This window comes from Schistocerca cancellata, chromosome 1, assembly GCF_023864275.1.
Source record: "Schistocerca cancellata isolate TAMUIC-IGC-003103 chromosome 1, iqSchCanc2.1, whole genome shotgun sequence".
In the NCBI taxonomy this organism is placed as follows: Eukaryota; Metazoa; Arthropoda; class Insecta; order Orthoptera; family Acrididae; genus Schistocerca; species Schistocerca cancellata.
In genome coordinates, this window is record NC_064626.1 from 845,747,601 (window position 1) to 845,769,846 (window position 22,246).

Consider the following 22,246-nt stretch of genomic DNA (forward strand, 5'->3'; position numbering starts at 1 on the left):
AGACATCAAGCCGATAATCAAGTTCCTTCCACACTCGGCGCAGCATGTCCCCATCAATGAGTTCGAAAGCATCGTTGATGCGAGCTCGCAGTTCTGGCACGTTTCTTGGTAGAGGAGGTTTAAACACTGAATCTTTCACATAACCCCACAGAAAGAAATCGCATGGGGTTAAGTCGGGAGAGCGTGGAGGCCATGACATGAATTGCTGATCATGATCTTCACCACGCTTGACTTTGTCATCGGGTGTCAGGGCTTGTAGCAATTGTAAACGGTAAGGCTTCTGCTTTAGCCTTTTCCGTAAGATTTTCCAAACCGTCGGCTGTGGTACGTTTAGCTCCCTGATTGCTTTATTTGTCGACTTCCGCGGGCTACGCGTGAAACTTGCCCGCACGCGTTCAACCGTTTCTTCGCTCACTGCAGACCGACCCGTTGATTTCCCCTTACAGAGGCATCCAGAAGCTTTAAACTGCGCATACCATCGCCGAATAGAGTTAGCAGTTGGTGGATCTTTGTTGAACTTCGTCCTGAAGTGTCGTTGCACTATTATGACTGACTGATGTGAGTGCATTTCAAGCACGACATACGCTTTCTCGGCTCCTGTCGCCATTTTGTCTCCCTGCGCTCTCGAGCGCTCTGACAGCAGAAACCTGAAGTGCGGCTTCAGCCGAACAAATCTTTATGTGTTTTTCTACGTATCTGTAGTGTGTCGTGACCATATGTCAATGAATGGAGGTACAGTGAATTTATGAAATCGCTTCAATCATTTGTAATAGCCCTGTACATCTCCCCGAACGGTCGTTCAGCGAAAAAAAAAAAAAAAAACGAGTTTATCGAGTATCGGGCCATATTTTCTCCTGGATTCAGGACTTCCTTGCAAATAGAACTCAACACGTCTATCTTAACAGAACAAAATCGACAATATAAGGGTGATTTTGGGTGTATCCGAAGTGTGATAGGCCGGTCATTGTTTGAAACATACATATAAATGTTCTTGTGGAAAATGTCGGGAGCTCCATAAGACTATTTGTAGATGATGTGGTTGTCTTCAAGAAGATAGGAAAGCCAGAAGACTGCAGCGATTTGCGAAAGTACCTCCAGAGGGTGGATAAATAGTGACACTCGGCCTCGAACGCAAATAAATTTAAAGTATTGCGAATACATAGGAGAAGAAGTACACTACTGTGCAACACTGACGACAAACCGGAAAAAGTACCTATCGTAAAATATCAAGGAGCAACCAACCGGAGAGGCATTAAGTAAAAACACCGCTTAAATCAATTAGTATAAAAGCAAGTGTTATATTCACAGGAAGAATATTAAGAAAATGTAACTCATCCACGAAAGAAGTGGCTTATAAAGGTTCGACCGATTCGTGACTTGCTCATCACTTTGGGACCCTTACCAGAAAGGACTAATGAAAAGGATAGAGAAGACCCATCGAAGAGAGGCACATTTCGTCATGGGATCGTTAAGTCGGCACCAGAGCATTTCAGAGATATTCAACAAACTCCACTGGCAGACGCTACAAGAGAAGGGTTGTGCATCACAGTGTGATTTACTAATGAAAGTACGAGTGGGTACGTTCCGTAGAGAACTGGACAACGTATTCATTCCTCCCACACACGTTTCACGAAATGACCACAACGAGAAAATTCAGGAAATTATAGCTAATGCAGAAGTTTAGCGACAATCATTTTTCCCACACGCCATTCGCTAATGGAACAGGGAAGAGGGAATCAGATGGTAGTACCAGAAGTACTTTCCATCCGTCAGGCTTCTTGAAGAGTATGATGTGGATGTTAATGAAGATGCATGATGTAGTACTTGAGGTGAACGGCTTTACTTTGCTTAGGAATGGTGTATCTCTCTGATCAACTGAGAAGCTGATTGTATTAAGAATTTAGTACTGGTACTACTGAATGAACATTGCTGAAGCGGTATCACTCAGAAGTCTTCCAGTAGAAAGGGCAACCAGCCGCTCTTAGATGTAAACAGGTCTAATACAGGTAACTCCCTATCTTGTGCTTCGTACATGGTGCAATCTATCAGACGTCACCAGCCCAACAGATTTCTAACTGCCCGAACCGACCCGAAGAGAGACTCAGAAGGAAGACTCAGAAGGACTTATTAAAATACTCAAAGAAGCAAAATTGCTGTTAAATAATGCAGCTAAAATTTATTTTCTCCTAATACACGAGGAACAACTAGACCGAACAATAATGTTTGAATTTCGGAAATGTCCCAACTATGTATACCACATTTTACTCTGTGAAACACTTTATAAAACTGTTTGCAACTAACACCTCCGACAAACATCGATCATTTTTTCATAAATATATCTATATTTTCTCAACACCCCTGTAGAGAACCATCCACGTGAAACGACTCTCCTTCAAAGAAGGAAACCATGTTTGCCACGATTTCTTCGATGGTATTCTTACCAGCATGGCACAAATGTTTCGAGATGCCTCCGATACCTTCGCACCTCTCTTGAATCCAAAGCTGAAGTGCACCGCAAATACAATCCATTTCCTTCCACCAGTCACAACATTCATTACCTTCAAACATGCAATAATCAGTACATAACAGAAAAATATTAGCATTTGAAACACAAAAACACACACAAAAACACACACACATAGCGGTGCGGCAACACGCCAAACAAAAACACTTTTAAGTTTTTCACCAACCTAATATTTTCAGGAAAATTTTAGTCTTGGTGACAGTTTATATACCCCAATATTCCTCAGGCCTCATGATGCACGAGCAGTTATCATTTCGCTGTTGAATATTGCACGATATTCACCATTTATTGTAGATATTTCGCACAGAAACTCACACTACAACAATATTGAATTTTACGCTTTTCCGAAAGCTGTATATCATAGGTGCTACGTGCTCTGCGACGCACACACCTAGCCAGCGTAATGATACGATCCTACGGTATTTTTAGCCGGAAGGCCCCACCTGGTGTTGTTCGGCCACCTAGTGCACTTCGACGACTTGTGTGTCGATGACGATGAAATAATGATGACAACAATATAATATCCAACCCTGAGCGGATAAAATTCCCAACACAGCGGGGAGTCCAACCCAGACCCCCTGCATGGCAGTCAGCTGATCACACAGTTATGGAACACATAGCCAGTGAGTGGTCACCATCGGCTGTTGGCCAGTGCCCGATGCATCGAGCGCAGTGCCTCAAGCACAAAACGTCCTGATGTGGACAGTCTTACGTTGTTGGCGTCGTCTTGTCCACAAATTGCATTTAGAAGGATTGAATTTTGTTCCTGCGCCATACATTGTACCTAGCGAGGAATTCATTGGTGGAGTGGAGCAGGCGATGCGGTATATCTCACGAGACGACGCCGATAACGTAAGACTTACCACCAGGCCCCAGCAAAGCCGCCCAAAATCCAACATGAGCAGAACAGAGAGAGAGTAAGTCAATTCATTTCGGAAAGATGAAGATCTTGTGGTACTGCTGTGGAGGTAAATTCCGTGATTGTTCTTCATCCCACTGAATATCACAGCAAAATGGCATCGTTGTTGGAAGATAGCACATACAAATGCATAAAATGGGACCCAACTTTGTTATACAGCAGAAAAATGGTGGATCTCCTGAAGAATCATGATCTAATTGGGCATATCATGAAGAATGTCAGAGCACGAGTTTCTAGACCTAAGGTTGTACTGACTACCTAAGGTCCTCAAGGAAGTTATTGCACTGAGACCAATTATTAGAGCCATTGGTTCTCCTATCTACAGGCTGGACAAAAATTAAACTAAGTTGATGACTCTAATAGTGGGCCACTCTGAAATCCACATCAAAAATTCTTATGAGTTCATTGAGAAAATTAAACAAATTAGAGTTGGCCCAAACGATATTTTAGTCAGCCTGGATGTGCTCTTACCATTTACAAAAATTGCTGCGGAGGACACATTGAAACTGTTGGCAGAGCATTTCCTTCCTGGAACGACAGAGTTGTTAGACCTGTTTTTACGACCACTACTTCTTGAACGGCAGTAATTTTTATGAAATCGCGGGTGGAATATCTATTGTTTCTCTGTTGTCTCCAGCAATAGACGATTTTTTTATGGAACATTTTGATGGATGTGCATTAAATTCGACCACCTTCTTCCATCTTCATATTATCGTTATGTTGACGACTCCTTTATGGTTTGGACACATTGCATAGAAGCTCTTGAGCACTTCCAGGAACATGTAAACAGCATGCATCCGAACATCCAGTTCTCCGCCGTGACAAAGAGGGAAGGCTGCCGTTTCTAGATGTTCTGGTACAGTGGAAATCGGATGGACGTCTCGACCACTCAGTGTACCGCAAGCCGATGCACAGTGATTTATATCTCAGGGCCCGGAGTTCCACCATCCAGTCCAGAAGAGAGCAGCTTTAAATACACTGGTACACAGACCAAAAAGCTGGCAGATTAAAACTGCATACAGGACCGGGACTCGAACTCGGGACCTTTGACTTTCGCGGGCAAATGCTCTACCATCTGAGCTACCCAAGCATGACTCACGACGCGTCCTTGCAGCTTCAATTCTGCCAGTACCTCGTCTCCTACCTTCCAGCGCGGACGTTGACATTATCTGGGGCAGCATGACTTAAGTATCGAGCACTCAGGAGCCGTCTTTGGGCTATCGTAAAGCCACCACAGGAGCAGTTTTGACAGTCAGTTGTTCCTGGCGAAGACGATGATGGAAACCGTTGAAAGCTTGAGGCTTTACCCTGAATTAATGCGGCAAGAAGTCCGAGAATGTTTTGTACTACAGAACACGCCGTATTTATAAAAGCATTGTTTGGAGCTTGTCTGCATGTACGTAAACAGGAGAGAATGATGTGGCTGTAATCACAGGTAGTGTTTGGCAAACGGTGGTGTCTGGCGGCAGTGCTACCAAGCATCGGAGCAGCGGTGAGACACAACATTGTTAGGAGACACGTGACTCGGGGGTCGAACTGGGCGGACGTGTGGTTGACTGGCGCTATAAGCTTTGTTTGGGCGCGTAGTGTGCTAGTAACGTAATCTAAATAAAGTCACGCAGGCAGTGAACTTTAATAATGTGAAATATATTTCTGCTGCTGGCGAACTGGTGGCGCTTAGATGTGAATAGTTCATGAACAAAGCGTACGGCATGTGCGATACATTCGTCAGTGTGTTAGGGTAGGTGACCGCGGAGTACTGGCGACCTGTTAACACTCAAGTGTTGTACTGGCGTTCCCGGTGGCCCTCTGGTCACGATTCGTAATTTGTGAGCTTTTTTGACTCTGAGACTATCAGATTAAGTACTTAAGTGTGTCCTAAATATCCTGGCAACGTGCGAGACGTCCGCCGCGCGGAGTGGCCGCGTGGTTTGAGGCGCAATGTCACGGACTGCGCGGCCGCTCCTGTCGGAGGTTCGAGTCCTCCCTCGGGCATGGGCGTGTGTGTGTGTGTGTGTGTGTGTGTGTGTGTGTGTGTGTGTGTGTGTGTGTGTGTTAGCATAAGTTAGAGTAGTGTGTAAGTCTAAGGACCGATGACCTCAGCAGTTTCGTCCCTTAAGAATTCACACACATTTGAACATTTTTTTGTGATATCAACTCTTCTGTGAATTATGTTTCGTGTGCGGCCTTTGCACTATTGGTAACGGCACACTCAAGTCCGAGTAAGCTCTTTGAACTTTGGGAGGCGACGTCTTTGAATTGGTATGGATGTAATGACGAATGTACAACCACTTAATTTGAGAATACTAGACGCCCACAATATTCAAGAAAGGCAACAGGGGTAATCGATTAAATTACAGGCCCATATCATTAACGTCGATATACATCAAGATTTTGGAACATATATTATATTCGAACATTATGAATTACCTCGAAGGGAACGGTCTGTTGACGCGCAGTCAACATGGATTTAGAAAACATCGTTCTTGTGAAGCATGGTTCTTTACTCACAGTAAGTGTTGAACGTTAGTGACCAAGGATTTCGAATTGATTCCGTATTTCTAGATTTCCAGAAGGCTTTTGACGCTAAACTACACAAGCCGCTTGTAATCAAATTGCGTTCTTATGGAATATCGTCTCAGTTATGCGACTGGATTTCCTGTCAGAGAGATCACAGTTAGTAGTAATTGACAGAAAGTCATCGAGTAAAACAGAAGTGATTTATGGGGTTCCCCAAAGTAGTGTTATAGGCCCTCTGCTGTTCCTTATCTATATAAATGATTCAAGAGACAATCTGAGCAGCCATCTTCGGTTGTTTGCAGATGACGCTGTCGTTTAGCGACTAATAAAGTCATCAGAAGATCAAAACAAACTGCAAAACGATTTAGAAAAGATATATGTATGGTGCGAAAACTGGTAATTCACCCTAAATAATTTAAAGTGTGAGGCCATCCACATGAGCGCTAAAAGGAATCTGTTGAACTTCGGTTGTACGATAAATTAATCCAACCTAAAGGACGTAAATTCAACTAAATACCTAGGAATTACAATTACGAACAGCTTAACTTGGAAAGTACACACAGAAAATGTTGTGCGGAAGGTGAACCAAAGACTACATTTTATTAGCAGAATACTCAGAAGATGCAACAAATCTACTAAAGAGACTGCCTACACTACGCTTGTCCGTCCTCTTTTGGAGTGCCGCTGCGCAGTGTGGGATCCTTACCAGATAGGATTAAGGCAATGCATCGAAAAAATTCAAAAGAAGAGCAGCATGTTTTGGATTATCGAGAAATAGAGGAGAGAGTGTCATGGACTTTACAAAGGCTTGGAGTGGACATCATTAAAACAAAGGCGTTTCCGTTGCGGCAAGATCTTCTTACGAAATTTCAGTCACTAACTTTCTCCTCCAAAAGCGAAAATATTTTGTTTACGCCAACCTAAATTGGGAGAAACGATCCTCATCATAAAGTAAGCGAAATCAGAGCACGCACGGAAAGATATAGGTGTTTTTCCCGCGCGCTGTTGCAGAGTGGAATAATAGAGAATTATTGTGGAGTTGGTTCGACAAACCCTATGCCAGCCACTTAAGTGTGATTTGTAGAGTATCCATGTAGATGTGGACGTAGATGTAGTGTTATTCCACCAGAATTAGTTTCCCTTTATTGGTAGCTGTATTCAAAGTGCCGAAGTGTGGTTGTGTTGAAACATTAAATAGGCAGACTTCTCATGTTGAAGCGCCATGCGCTGATAACTGCAACAGACGTTAAGTTTAGGTGAGTTTCCCATGTTGGAGCAATTCCGCTGGCTGGGAAGGACACAGAACTGGCAGCTAGGTCAGTATTAACACAATGCCAATCACCCCAGTAAACTACCGTGAATTATGTCCGACCGTACATTGTCAAGTAAGGTTTGTCATTCCATGTCCTCTCAACGTCGTCCGATGTAATATTTTTCTGTCCTGCACCAACAAAACGGTTCCATTTACAGTGAAAAGTAATCTGACAGTCAGATGAAATCGGAAATGTTAAAAGCTCGAACACAAAACAAAACATTCTGCAGATATTGCCACATGCGAGAGAAACAGAACTATTTCTTGCTAATTCTGCGCTGTTAGAATTCACAAACTTTTGAGGTAAAATTTAACAAACATAATTTTTGAAGTTTATAAGTTAAAAAACAAAGTATTTGTATATTCGAGTGAGGAAAAGACATGAGCTCCAAACGGTTAAGGCTAAGTTGGTGGCATGAGACGTATGCTCCGTACCTTAGATCGCTTTTGTGTCAGTTTGAGGATATTTCCTGGCTTCATACAACACAAGTGGCCTTTATCAGATTGTTCGTCTCGACTTACCATACACCACTGTGGTAAGTTGTAAACAGATATCGTTTGCACCGTACAGAGTGGTTCTCTGGAGAGTTATTGTACTTTGGATGTCATTCAAAAATTGTTAACTATACAAGGTCTATCGTTGCTCAGTTGACGTTGTGTAAACGAGTACTATATTTGTAGAACAAAACGCAATTTGTTTTGATTTTCAACTTTAAATACAAGGTCCGTGTGGAAAGTTCGGCGAATGGTCTCAGTAAACAAAGGAGACAAGAGTTACAAGCTAACTACATCTACTGGCCTTCAAGGTTATCACCATTAATTACAGCACTCTTCTGACATTGGTTGACTTGCCGGCCGTGTGACCGAGCTGTTCTAGGCGCTCAGTCCGGAACCGCGTGACTGCTACGGTCGCAGGTTCGAATCCTGCTTCGGGCATGGATGTGTGTGATGTCCTTAGGTTAGTTAGGTTTAAGTAGTTCTAAGTTCTAGGGGACTGCTGACCACAGATGTTAAGTCCCATAGAGCTCAAAGCCATTTGAACCTTTTTTTTGTAAAGCTTCTGAAAACTGCTGGCGAGCGCTCCTTGGGGAATCACTCAAAGCACCGTGGTCAAGCGATGTTGTCCGCGAATGTTCGTGAACACCTGTGCTTACACTGTCTCTGCTTACCTGCATTCCTCCTGCTCTCATTCTCAAAGAGAGCCGGCGACCATCCGCAAGCGTTCGTTGCACTCGGTCGGAGTTGTTTTGGAATTGTCCGTTCTCAACCTGAACGCGTTTCATCCTCGACACTGTCCTTTCCTCCTGTAACGCGTTTAAACCACAGAAATACGTACTTTTTACTCACTGCTTCAACACTGTGCACGAGCACTAACATTCATGAGTCTCCGTCATCATTTCCCCTAATCTGAACCAAAATGCATGTTGATACGTTGCTCGATTTTGCGCTCCATTTTACAGTGACAGGTGTGCGACGGATGCTTGTGGATGATAAGCAAAGAGAGAGTAAGCACTATTGTTCACGAACATTCGCAGACGTATCGGATATCCAACAACGCTTGACCGTGTGACGTGTTTCGAGCGATTCCAGAAGAAGTGTTTGCTGACTGTTTCCAACAGCTTTACAACCGATATCAGAAGTGAGCTGTAGCTACTCGTAATTAGTCTGAAGACCAGTAAAGGCATTTCCATTGCAATTTTTGCTTCTTTTATTTTATGAGACCATTCACCGAGCTTTTCATATGTACCTTGTATGGAACTATTGTACCAAGAAGCGATGGAAGCACTGATAAACGTGAGCACTATAACATTCGCAATTTAAGGAAATGACTCCATGAACACAACTTCAGCCGCACCTTTCATTTCTGCTTGCATTACACTCTAGGCTGGGCACGTTTAACGTCGTAAACCGTAGCGCCATTAACAATTCGGCCTCGTCAAGTGAGACAGTAAAGTTAGTTGGACACATCTTCCATAGATAATCTAAACGATTCTTTTATCGGAATGGTTTGGAAAAAGTCAGTTTACAGGATATGTAAACATGATTAGTGTTAACATTAGTGAATACATTATTATTTTCAGTCCTACTCATTCAACCACATCTTTTTTATTGGTTAGCAGTTTTTAAGCAGAAATTCGTCAATGGAATAGAAGGAGTTGTCCAGGAGGAATGCTTTTAAATTAGATCGAAAACTTGCTTCTCTGCTCGTCGGATTATGTTATTGGGTAAATTATCAGTTTTTGTTGTTGCATATTGAGTTGCTTTCTGAGGCACTGGCAGTTTTAACAATGGGTAGTAGCGGTCATTTTTCCCTCTTATGTCATAGGTATGGTCACCGCTGTTCTTCTCAAATGGTGATGGATTATTTACGATGAATTTCATTACTGAATATATTTATCATAACGGCGCAGTTAAAATGAGTAGCTCCTTGAAGTGCCTACGTGACGTCCGTGGGTGAGCACCACACATTACTCTTACTGCTCCCTTTTGCGCAATCAATACTTCCTTTGTAAGTGATGAGTTACCCTACAAAATTATCCGAAAGACATCATTGACTGTAAATATGCATAACATGTCAGGATGTTCTTAGAATTGTTTCCAAGACTGCCTACTATACGAAGAGCAGAAGCAGCTGGACTTGTTTCATAAGCTCAGTAATACGCTTCTTCCCGTTGAAGTTTTTATCAATATGTACACCCAAAAATTTGTAGAATTTTACCCTATTTACTGACTCCTGCTGAAATTACTTTATTCGTTGTACAGAACTAAATGCAGTGTGGTTTTCTTCCTCTTTTTTTCCCAAAATTTACAGAATCCATTTGAAGAGAACTGCTTAATAATTCCTTGTAAAATGTCATTTACTAATTCTTCTGCTCCTTTCTGACTGATACGATTTATTACAACACTAGTGTCTACATCTACATGGATACTTTGCAAATCACATTTAAGTGCATGGCAGAGGGTTCACCGAACCACTCTGACAATAATTCTCTATTATTCCAATCTCGCACAGCGCGCGGAAAAACAATGAGCTACGTCTTCTAGTGCGAGCTCTGATTTCCCTTACTTTATTATGACAGTCTCTTTAACAGATCTTTTACATTTTCTGAGTGTCCTTCCAATAAAAGGAAGTCTATGGTTAGCCCTCCCCACACAATTTTCTCTGTGTTCCTTCCAATTAAAGCAGTTCGCAGTTGCAATTCCTAGACATTAAGTTGAATTTACGGCCTTTAGATTTGACTTATTTAGCGCCTAACCGAAGTTTAACGGATTCCTTTCAGCACTCAGGTGTATGACCACACACTTTTGGTCAATTGTCAATTTTTGCACCTCTCGGATGTCTTTTCTAAACCGTTTTACGGTTTGTTTTGATCTTTAGATCACTTTATTGGACGATAAACGACTGCCAAAAGTACCAATGTTTTTTGCTGAAAGTGGAAGGTCATTACATACGTAAGGAATATGAATGTATGAATGGACACAAAATTGTGATCTCCTTCCTCCCCCCCCCCCACCCCCCCACCACCCAGTACCTAAAATTTTCTACCTTTCCGATATTGTCTGAACTGTTCAGTGTACCTTTTGGGTTCTGTTGGTTAAGTATGATTCAAACCAGCTGGGTGTAGAGCGATCAGTTCCACAAATCTACATCTACATCTACATCTACATCCATACTCCGCAAGCCACCTGACGGTGTGTGGCGGAGGGTACCTTGAGTACCTCTATCGGTTCTCCCTTCTATTCCAGTCTCGTATTGTTCGTGGAAAGAAGGATTGTCGGTACGCCTCTGTGTGGGCTCTAATCTCTCTGATTTTATCCTCATGGTCTCTTCGCGAGATATACGTAGGAGGGAGCAATATACTGCTTGACTCTTCGGTGAAGGTATGTTCTCGAAACTTTGACAAACGCCCGTACCGAGCTACTGAGCGTCTCTCCTGCAGACTCTTCCACTGAAGTTTATCATCTCCGTAACGCTTTCGCGATTACTAAATGATCCTGTAACGAAGCGCGCTGTTCTCCGTTGGATCTTCTCTATATCTTCTATCAACCCTATCTGGTACGGATCCCACACTGCTGAGCAGTATTCAAGCAGTGGGCGAACAAGCGTACTGTAACCTACTTCCTTTGTTTTCGGATTGCATTTCCTTAGGATTCTTCCAATGAATCTCAGTCTGGCATCTGCTTTACCGACGATCAACATTATATGATCATTCCATTTTAAATCGCTCCCAGATAATTTATGGTATTAACTGCTTCCAGTTGCTGACCTATTTTGTAGCTAAATGATAAAGGATCTATCTTTCTGTGTATTCTCATCACATTACACTTGTCTACATTGAGATTCAATTGCCATTCCCTGCACCATGCGTCAATTCGCTGCAGATCCTCCTGCATTTCAGTACAATTTTCCATTGTTACAACCTCTCGATACACCACAGCATCATCCGCGAAAAGCCTCAGTGAACTTCCGATGTCATCCACCAGGTCATTTATGTATATTGTGAATAGCAACGGTCCTATAACACTCCCCTGCGGCACACCTGAAATCACTCTTACTTCGGAAGACTTCTCTCCATTGAGAATGACATGCTGCGTCCTGTTATCTAGGAACTCCTCAATCCAATCACACAATTGGTCTGATAGTCCGTATGCTCTTACTTTGTTCATTAAACGACTGTGGGGAATACGGCGAGCGACTCACCCTTGCCCTTCATGATGCCGTGCGTGAGGTAGAGCGGCGCGCGGCCGGTGCACGCGTCCTTGGCGAAGGCGTCGCGCACGAGGCGGGCGTCGGCCAGCACGACGGTGGGCACCGAGCCCAGCCGCAGCGAGAAGACGGGCCCGTAGCGGCGCGCCAGCGCGCTCAGCGACTCGTGCGGCGCCGCGGCGTCCAGCAGCAGCAGGCTGCCCAGCAGCGGCAGCCCGCGCGGCCCGGGGGGGCTCACCTTCTGCGTGAGGGGCCGCAGCCACAGCCAGAGCGCCACCGCCGCCACCAGCGCCGCCGCGCACAACCACGGCTCCATCCTCTGCCTGCAACCGAGCCGTGCGCCTACTCTGGATCTCCGTCCGTACCATCGCCTTGCGTACTGAGTAGCTTACAGTGATCAGAGGAATAACCCTTATGAGTCGTACAGCCAAGATTTTTGAAAGAATTTTACAACATCTAATAAGTGAAAAGATAGAAAAGGAGGTGAGTGAAGAAAAGCATGGGTTTAGGAAAGGAAGAAGCACGATCGACCTGATATTTTCTATCCGTCAACTGACGCAAAAAAAAAAAATGGCTCTGAGCACTATGGGACGTAACTTCTGTGGTCATCAGTCCCCTAGAACTTAGAACTACGTAAACCTAACTAACCTAAGGACATCACACACATCCATGCCCGAGGCAGGATTCGAACCTGCGACCGTAGCAGTCGCGCGGTTCCGGACTGAGCGCCTGAACCGCTAGACCACCGCGGCCGGCAACTGACGCAAAAGAGTTGGGAGTATAACAAAAGGGTGATACTGGCTTTTATAGACATCGAAAAGGCATATGACTCAGTTAACAGGGAAAGACTCTGGGAAGAAATGAAGAAGACAGATATAGAAGATGGATACATTAATATAATAAAGACAATGTACAGAGGACACAACTGTAGAATTAGAACACCATTGGGGAACTCTGAATACTTCGACATAAGACAAGGACTTAAGCAAGGAGTATCCTATCTCCTGCACTTTTTAATGTTGTGATGGAGGGAATGAATTGGGCAGTTAAAGATACAGTAAAAGAAAAAGACAAAAAGATGATTTTTGCAGGTGATAAACGGGTAGATGTACAGTTACAACTGGATGTGTGGAAGGAAATAATGAAAAGGTATTGATTAAAAATAAATAAAGAGTGAAGTATTTGAAAGAGAGAAAGGGATCAACGGAAACATTACCTTGAATGGAGAACCCCTCAAAGTGGTAGAAAGTTTCATTCATTTAGGGAGTGAAATATCTAGGGATGGAAGAATAACCAACGAAATACATAGGAGGTTATAGAAGGGAGGCAATTTCTACGAAAAAATAAAACACCTGATTTGGAATAAGAAAGTTTCAGAAAAAGCAAAACGCCTTATATATAAGAATTATTACTTCCCTATTGTCACCTACGGAGGAGAAACACGGACAATGACAGAAAGGGACTGGACCAGTCTGCAAGCAGGGGAAATGAAATTTCTCAGAGCAGTTAAAGGAAAAACAAGAATGGACAGAGTAAGGAATGTAGAGATTAGAAAGGATCTTAAAAAAGAAAGTATGAGAGAAGAAACTGAGAAAAAGAGATTAAGATGGTATGGGCATGTTAAGAGGATGCATGGGCAGAGACTCCCCAAAATTGTGGAAGAACTAAAGATGGATGGAAAAAGGCCTAGATGGCGTCCAAGAACACGTTGGAAAATGGGAGTGAGAATATCTGTGGAGAGGAGAGGCGTGACCTGGCAGCAAGTGGAGGAAGGAAACTGATGTGAGGACCGAGACAGGTGGAGAGGACTCGTCAGCACCCAGACCCGACAGTACCTAGAGCGGGATCCGGATATAGATAGTGATCACAGTTCCGACATGCACGACGGTGAAAAATGTTCAGATGTTTGTGAAATCTTACGGGACTTAACTGCTAAGGTCATCAGTCCCTAAGCTTACACACTACTTAACCTAAATAATCCCAAGGACAAACACACACACCCTTGCCCGAGTGAGGACTCGAACCTCCGCCGGGACCAGCCGGACAGTCCATGACTGCAGCGCCCGAGACCGCTCGGCTAATCCCGCGCGGCCACTAAGGCGAAAGAGGTCATCAGGTATCGATATGCACCTATTTATATGGCGGTAGTATCGCGTACACAAGGTAAAAAAGGAGCAGTGCATTGGTATAGTTGACATTCCTACTAAGGCATTATGTGTGAAAAGTTCCACGAAGAGATTATGGGCGCACGACGGGAAATAACAGACTCTGAACGCGGAATGAGAGATGGAAGGCATGAGCCATTCCATTTCTGAAATCTCTAGGGAGTACACAGTTTCAAAAGTGTGCCGAGAATACCAAATTTCATGCATTACCTCTCATCACGGACAACGCAGTGGCCGACAGCACTCACTTAACGACCGAGGGCACCGGCATTTGCATAGAGTTAAGGGGAGATTTACTATCTTTTAGTCGAAAAATCGATTTTTTTAAATTGCATTTTTGGATCCATAAAAGTGTTTAGAATCCAGCCCTGAAACGGGTTTTCCGAATACGGAACGGAAGTGATTGGTATTCGAGGTAGAACAAAAAAATGCACCTGCCTGAAATCGGTCTTCTTCACGCACCAGTTTTTTTCTTTCGGAGGTCGAGTTATTGTACCGTTGCTTGTGAGGAAACATACAAAATTCAAATGAAAGTTTGAACGCGTGTGTTTGGAAGTTAGCCCTCAAGTATTTGCATTCTGGTGGAAGACTGTGGAGATTGCGACTTTCCTGGCAGTGAGCAGCTTCAACGAAGTATATTCAGCAATTATGAAACCCGTGACAACGATGGACGCAGTTCGCCAAGCATTCTGACGATCACCGGATTCGAGAGGCCGAAAACCGCTTGTCATCGGCCGTACGAGTGGCTCTGGAGCAGCGCAGGTTGGTCCAGATCGAGCAGAACGCCCTCTATGAGGAAGACGAAGGACTAGTTTATGGACCCTGAATAGCAGATTGAACGTGAGGTCCATAATATTGCATTTATATGTAGTCGAAACCTCAAACGCGTTTTTCTCGAAATGACTTTTTATCGCGCGGTATGGTAACATGAAATCTACTTAACCAATTGGCATGATTCTTTGTTACCGACGAAGCTAACTAAATTGTCTAGGAGTTGTACCACTTTTATTCCGAGCCATCAACTGTAAATATTTTTACTTGGCCGACGAAGTCGAAAAATCGATGAAAATAACCCTATTTTTTTCAAATGGCCGCTATTTTGTTTCCTATGGTCCAAATAATTTAAGCGAGGTACAACTCCTAAAGAATCTTATATACTTCACTAACGTCAACTCAGTTTTGTTTCCAGACGAGCCGGCTGACCTGTGACATACCGCGCGTGGAGGTCTACATCGAAATTTTGTTTCGTTCCGACAGCACTTCCTCCTTTGTTCTTCGACATTTCCAGTCGAAAAAATTCCAGTTTGTAGAGGAAATATCAATAAATATTTTGATCTAATTTGATATTAATATCTATAACACGTCCCGAGTAAAAATTCTCAAAGGACGTGCTTTTTTAAGGCCAAAAATAGTAGACCTCCCCTTAAGAGAATCAACACCGCGTGAAATAACAGCAGAAACCAGTGTGGGACGTAAGACTAACGTATGCGTTAGGACAGTGTAGCGAAATTTGGCGTTAAGGGGCTATGGCAGCGAACGATCGACACTCGTGTCTTTGCTAACAGCACATCACCTGTACAGTCTCTCCCGGGCACTTGACCATATCGATTGGACCCTAGACGACTGTAAAACAGTGGCCTGCTCAGATAAGTGCAGATTGCAGTTGCTAAGAGCTGATGATAGCCTTCGAGTGTGGCGTAGGCCTCACGAGGCCACGGACCCAAGTTTTCAACAAGGCACTGTGCAAGCTGGTGGTTTCTCCATTATTATGTGGGCTATGTTTACATCGACTGGACTGGTTCCTCTGATCTAACTGAACCAATAATTGACTAGAAATGGTTATGTTCGACTACATGCAGGCCATTTGCAACCGTTCTTGGAATTCATGTTCCCAAATAACGATGGAATTTTTTATGAATGATAATGTGCTACGTCACTGGGCCACCATTGTTCGTGATAGGGTTGAACATTCCGAAAAATTCGGGCGAATGATTTGGCCACGCTTCGAACATTTATGGAACATACTCGAGAAATCATTTCGTCCACAAAATCCTGCACTGGCAACAATTTCGCAATTATGGACGGTCATAGATGTAGCATGAACTTACTATTTCTGCAGGAAACTTACAACAACGTGTCGAGTCCATGCCACATCGAGTTCTGCACTACGCTGGCAAAATGAGCTCCGGCGCAATATTAGGAGGTATTCATGACTTTTGTCACCTCAGTGTACGTAAGCGTAGACTACGTCAGTTTTCCTAATAGCTATGGTCAGTTAAGGTCGTATCCGCTCGCTCTCTCTCTCTCCCCCCCCCCCCCTCTCTCTCTCTCTGTCTGTGTGTGTGTTTGTATTTTCCATACCTAACGGACATCACTACATTTATATCGCTTTCCTTAGCATGCAATCAGTGTCTTGCTAAATATCCCCAGAAACCGGAAGCCTTGAACTGTCTAGACAATGAGTGACAATGTATGAAGGGGTGGGTAACCTACATAAGAGGAAAGTTTCCAACCGATTTCTCATACACAAACAGCAGTTGACCGGCGTTGCCTGGTGAAATGTTGTTGTGATGCCTCGTGTAAGGAGGAGAAATGCGTACCATCACGCTTCCGACTTTGATAAAGGTCGGATTGTAGCCTATCGCGGTTGCGATTTATCGTATCGCGACATTGCTGCTTGCGTTGGTCGAGATCCAATGACTGTTAGCAGAATATGGAATCGGTGGGTGCAGGAGTGTAATACGGAACGCCGTGCTGGATCTGAACGGCCTCTTATCACTAGCAAAAAAATGGTTCAAATGGCTCTGAGCACTATGGGACTTAACATCTATGGTCATCAGTCCCCTAGAAATTAGAACTACTTAAACCTAACTAACCTAAGGACATCACACAACACCCAGCCATCACGAGGCAGAGGCAGAGAAAATCCCTGACCCCACCGGGAATCGAACCCGGGAACCTGGGCGTGGGAAGCAAGAACGCTACCGCTCGACCACGAGCTCTTATCACTAGCAGTTGAGATGACACGCATCTTATCCGCATGGCTGTAACGGATCGTGCAGCCACGTCTCGATCCCTGAGTCAACAGATCGGAACGTATGCAGGACAACAACCATCTGCACGAACAGTTCGACGACGTTTGCAGCAGCATGGACTATCAGCTTGAAGACCATGGGTGCGGTTACCCTTGACGCTGCATCACAGACACGAGCGCCTGCGATGGTGAACGACGAACCTGGGTGCACGAATGGCAAAACGTCATTTTTTCGGATGAATCCAGGCTCTGTTTACAGCATCATGATGGTCGCATCCGTGTTTGGCGACATCGCGGTGAACGAACATTGGAAGCGTGTATTCGTCATTGCCATACTGGCGTATCACCCAGCGCGATGGTATGGGTTGCCATTGGTTACACGTCTCGGTCACCTCTTGTTCGCATTGACGGCACTTTGAACAGTGGACGACACATTTCAGATGTGTTATGACCCGTGGCTCTACCCTTCATTCAATCCCTGCGAGACCCTACATTTCAGAAGGATAATGCACGACCGCATGTTGCAGGTCCTGTACGGGCCTTTCTGGATACAGAAAATGTTCGACTGCTGCCCTGGCCAGCACATTCTCCAGACCTCTCACCAATTGAAAACGTCTGGTCAATGGTGGTCGAGCAATTGGCTCATCGCAATGCGCCAGTCACTACTCTTGCTGAACTGTGGTATCGTGTTGAAGCTGCATGGGCAGCTGTACCTGTACACGCCATCCAAGCTCTGTTTGACTCAATACCCAGGCATATCAAACGCAGATTCCTCAACAAAAAAGTAACATAAAATAACTCCAAAACAAAAATATAACAAACGTCTTTTCAGTATCACAGTGAGGACTTTCGCGACCGAACGTCATAGTTGCTGATGAGTCTTACGGGATGTATGGCCGCGATCGAAGAAACTTGTCAGTTCCTGATGTTTCGTGTAGCAAGAGTGACAGGATACAAATTGCGAAGTACCTGTGTAGTCAACAACAAATATTCACTGCTGGGGATGGAGCAGAAAAGCATCGCTCATATGCCTTAGACAAGCATGTTCCGGGCAAGGTCTTAAGGAGTGGGAAAGATTGACCGTGGTTTGATAGCTGCGTTAGAAAACTTCTCTGTAAACAAAGAAAGCTTCATCATAGGTTCAGGAGGGGTTAAAACATAGCTTACAAACAAGAGCTGGAAGAAACGGAAATGAGTATAAGGTGAGCAATGGGACAAGGGTTCAATGACTCTGAAAGTAAATTTTTGCAAACGGATCTCACTAAACTCTAAGTGGTTTGGTCTTACGAGAAATCCGTAACAATATTGGCGCCGAAATGGAGGGTAACAGAGAAAGAGCGGAATAATGAATTCGGACTTCCGGAGTTGTTTCACCACAGAAGATTGTACCGTGGTTTCTCCTTTCAACCGTCGCACGAACATCAAAATCGCAGGTATTGAGATACAGTCGTTTCGTAGCGGAAGGGCGTCAGGACCAGACTAGATTCTACTAAGATTATGCGAAAATACTTGCTCTCCTTCTAACAGCTGTTTATCGTACTTCGCTGGAGCAACGAAGGATACATAGCAACTGGAAAACACCGCGCAGATCATTCCCATTTCCAAACAAAGGTCATAGGACAGATGCTCGTAATTACTCGTATTATGGAACATGTTTTATGATAAAGAATTATGACTTTTATCGAGAACGAAATTCTCCTCCATAAAACTCAACATCGATTTCGCAAACAGAGATACTGCGAAACTCAACTCGCTCTGATCCTCCATCAGATCCATAGCTCTACAGACAACGGCGCTCAAGTCGATTCGAGTTCTTTGACTGCAATAAGGCATTTGGCAGTGCAGTTCAATGAAAAAGGTGCGAGCTTGCCAAGTACCAGACCAGATTTGCGATTGGACTTCCTTGCAGATACAACTTAACGAAACGGAACGGAACGGAACTTAACAGAACGGAAGAAAATCGACAGATGCAAAGGTAATTTACGGAGTTCCCCAAGGAAGTTGAGTAGGACCACTAATGTTTTCAATATATACAAGTGATCTATTAGAAGGCGTCGGAAGCTCTTTAAGACTGTTCCCAGATGATGCGGTTTATCTGTAAGAAAGCAGCAAAGCCGAAGACAATATCTGTTCGCAAAATGACCGAGAGAAAATTGATGAATGGTACAGGCTCTGGCAGCTGACCCTACACGTAAATAAATGTAACATTGTGTCTACATACGGAATCAAATCTACTACTGTACAATTACTTTTTTTGATGAGAAATTACTGGAAACAGTATCTACCGTAATATATTTAGGAGTAACTATCCAGAGCGATATTAAGTGGAATGACCACATGAAATAAATAGTAGAAAAGTAGATACCAGACGGATTCATGGGAAGAATCTTAAGGAAACGTAACTCATCCACCTAGGAAGTGGCTTACAAGGCGCTTGTTCTATCGATTCTTGAATGTTCTCAAAAATTAGTGTTGTACAACAATTTGGGACCCCTACCAAGTAGGGCTGATAAAAGATACAGAGTAAATCCAGCGATGAGCGGCACGTTTCGTCATGGGATCGTTTAGTTGGCGCGAGAGCGTCACAGAGATGCTCAACGAACTCCAGTGACAGACACTGCGAGAGAGGAGTTATGTATCACAGGGAAGTTTACTACTGAAATTTCGCGAGAGTACTTTCGGGGAGAGTCGGACTACATATTGCCTCCTCCCTCTCGCGAAGTGACTAGGACGACGAAATTCGAGAAACTAGAGCCAATACAAGTGCTTACGGCCAATCGTTCTTCCCACACGTCATTCGCGAGTGGAACAGGTAAGAGTCCATCAGGTGTTACTACTAGGAGAACTCTCCGCACACACCTTCATGAGGCTTGCGGAGTACTGATGTAGATGGTAACAGCAGTTATGACGTAACATAGTGTACTGTGAAGAGTACAGGTTGTGCATTGTGTGTTGGATGATCAGTGATTACACACGTAAAGTCCGTGGGTAGAGCGCATCGTGTTAAGCTTGTGTGATGGCGCGCTGAGCCTGCGGATGGTCTCTCTAAAATCGATAACCATTTTTTCTTATTTGTAGGCCGTGAGCGTAATTGATTAGGTATGTGCCATTTTACAGAATGTGATATTATACAGGGTGATTCAAAAAGAATACCAGAACTTTAAAAATGTGTATTTAATGAAAGAAACATAATATAACCTTCTGTTATACATCATTACAAAGAGTATTTAAAAAGGTTTTTTTTCACTCAAAAACAAGTTCAGAGATGTTCAATATGGCCCCCTCCAGACACTCGAGCAATATCAACCCGATACTCCAACTCGTTCCACACTCTCTGTAGCATATCAGGTGTAACAGTTTGGATAGCTGCTGTTATTTCTCGTTTCAAATCATCAATGGTGGCTGGGAGAGGTGGCCGAAACACCATATCCTTAACATACCCCCATAAGAAAAAATCGCAGCGGGTAAGGTCAGGGCTTCTTGGAGGCCAGTGATGAAGTGCTCTGTCACGGGCTGCCTGGCGGCCGATCCATCGCCTCGGGTAGTTGACGTTCAGGTTTCATAACTAACCTTTTTCGTAGGACTCTCCATACAGTTGATTGTGGAATTTGCAGCTCTCTGCGAGTCGATTTTCCTGGGCTGCGAACAAATGCTTGCTGGATGCGTGCTACATTTTCATCACTCGTTCTCGGCCGTCCAGAACTTTTCCCTTTGCACAAACACCCATTCTCTGTAAACTGTTTATACCATCGTTTAATACACCACCTATCAGGAGGTTTAACACCATACTTCGTTCGAAATGCACGCTGAACAACTGTCGTCGATTCACTTCTGCCGTAATCAATAACACAAAAAGCTTTCTGTTGAGCGGTCGCCATCTTAGCATCAACTGACACTGACGCCTAGTCAACAGCGCCTCAAGCGAACAAATGTACAACTAAATGAAACTTTATAGCTCCCTTAATTCGCCGACAGATAGTGCTTAGCTCTGCCTTTTGTCGTTGCAGAGTTTTAAATTCCTAAAGTTGTGGTATTCTTTTTGAATCACCCTGTATTGTGAGTGTGATTTTGATGACGCCTATGTGGCGAAAATTGCCTTGTTATTTAACCCTGAAAGAGTAGTGTGTTATGTACGCAATACTGTACAGAAGCCCACTGATAAAATTCAAGACATACAAAAGACTCAAAGTGGGCGATGTCGACAGATAACCGAAAACTGAGCACTTTTCATCGTAGTGTAAGGGGTCGTCAAGAATATATTTTCGTAGAACTGAAGAGAAGAAACATTTCTGACTGCCGTTTACGTCACCATAAGGTAAACGGTGTTTAACGAAAGCGCAGGTTGTGTAGCGACCAACGCATCTGGTTGGAGAGCACTTCCAAAATGCATTCCTTTTTTTTCATTTGCTTTTTTTCCGTTGCGAAATTGATGTGATTAGGAAGGTTAATAAGGTAAGTAAAAAAATTAAGAATAGTAACAAGATAGGCAAATAAATTTCTCAGACGGCTTGGATTGGGAAGGAATTAAAATTTGGATCCTCGTTACATGGAAATAATTCCGAGTAGAGTGCTCATGTTATCGCATAAGGGAGAAAAGCAAAGACTTTTCGCAGTTGGTCCATAGCGTCTGAATAATTTTTGTTAACATTTTCCTGTCTTTATAAGAAACTTATGATTAATTTGGTCCTCGGAGCGTAGATGATGTCAGTTGTTTAACTAACTCTTCTATAAATTGTTTACACACCAAAGCCGGTACAATGACAAATTAAATTTTCAGAACACATCTTGGGGACATTTTAAAATCACAACCTGCTGACAAGTTTTGTCTGATACTGGATTCCTGCGGTGCACAAATTAATACCATCATGTATGATATCATGACCAGTGTCGACCGTCTTTCACGATAGAAATAATACCGCCAAACTGCACAGTTGTTTCCCAGTCTTGTGTCTATCGCCAGGTTAAAAACTTTATTTCGAGGCAAACACAGTGCTGCTGGAAACACAGTGGGAATTGCACAACCGCGCGGGTCCAGTAAAGATTCAAGGCATACTTCATGGTCAG

The 22,246-nt window shown here is 43.7% G+C and overlaps 1 protein-coding gene across 1 annotated transcript in view; it reads right to left on the reverse strand.

The window, feature by feature from the left end:
• LOC126162453 (cytochrome P450 306a1) overlaps positions 1-22,246 on the reverse strand; it is a 421,350-nt gene that overhangs the window by 357,343 nt on the left and 41,761 nt on the right. Inside the window, exon 2 of the mRNA XM_049918978.1 lies at positions 11,978-12,306. Coding sequence (XP_049774935.1) covers positions 11,978-12,299 — 322 coding nt within the window. The 5' untranslated portion in view covers positions 12,300-12,306. The remainder of the gene's footprint in view (positions 1-11,977; positions 12,307-22,246) is intronic.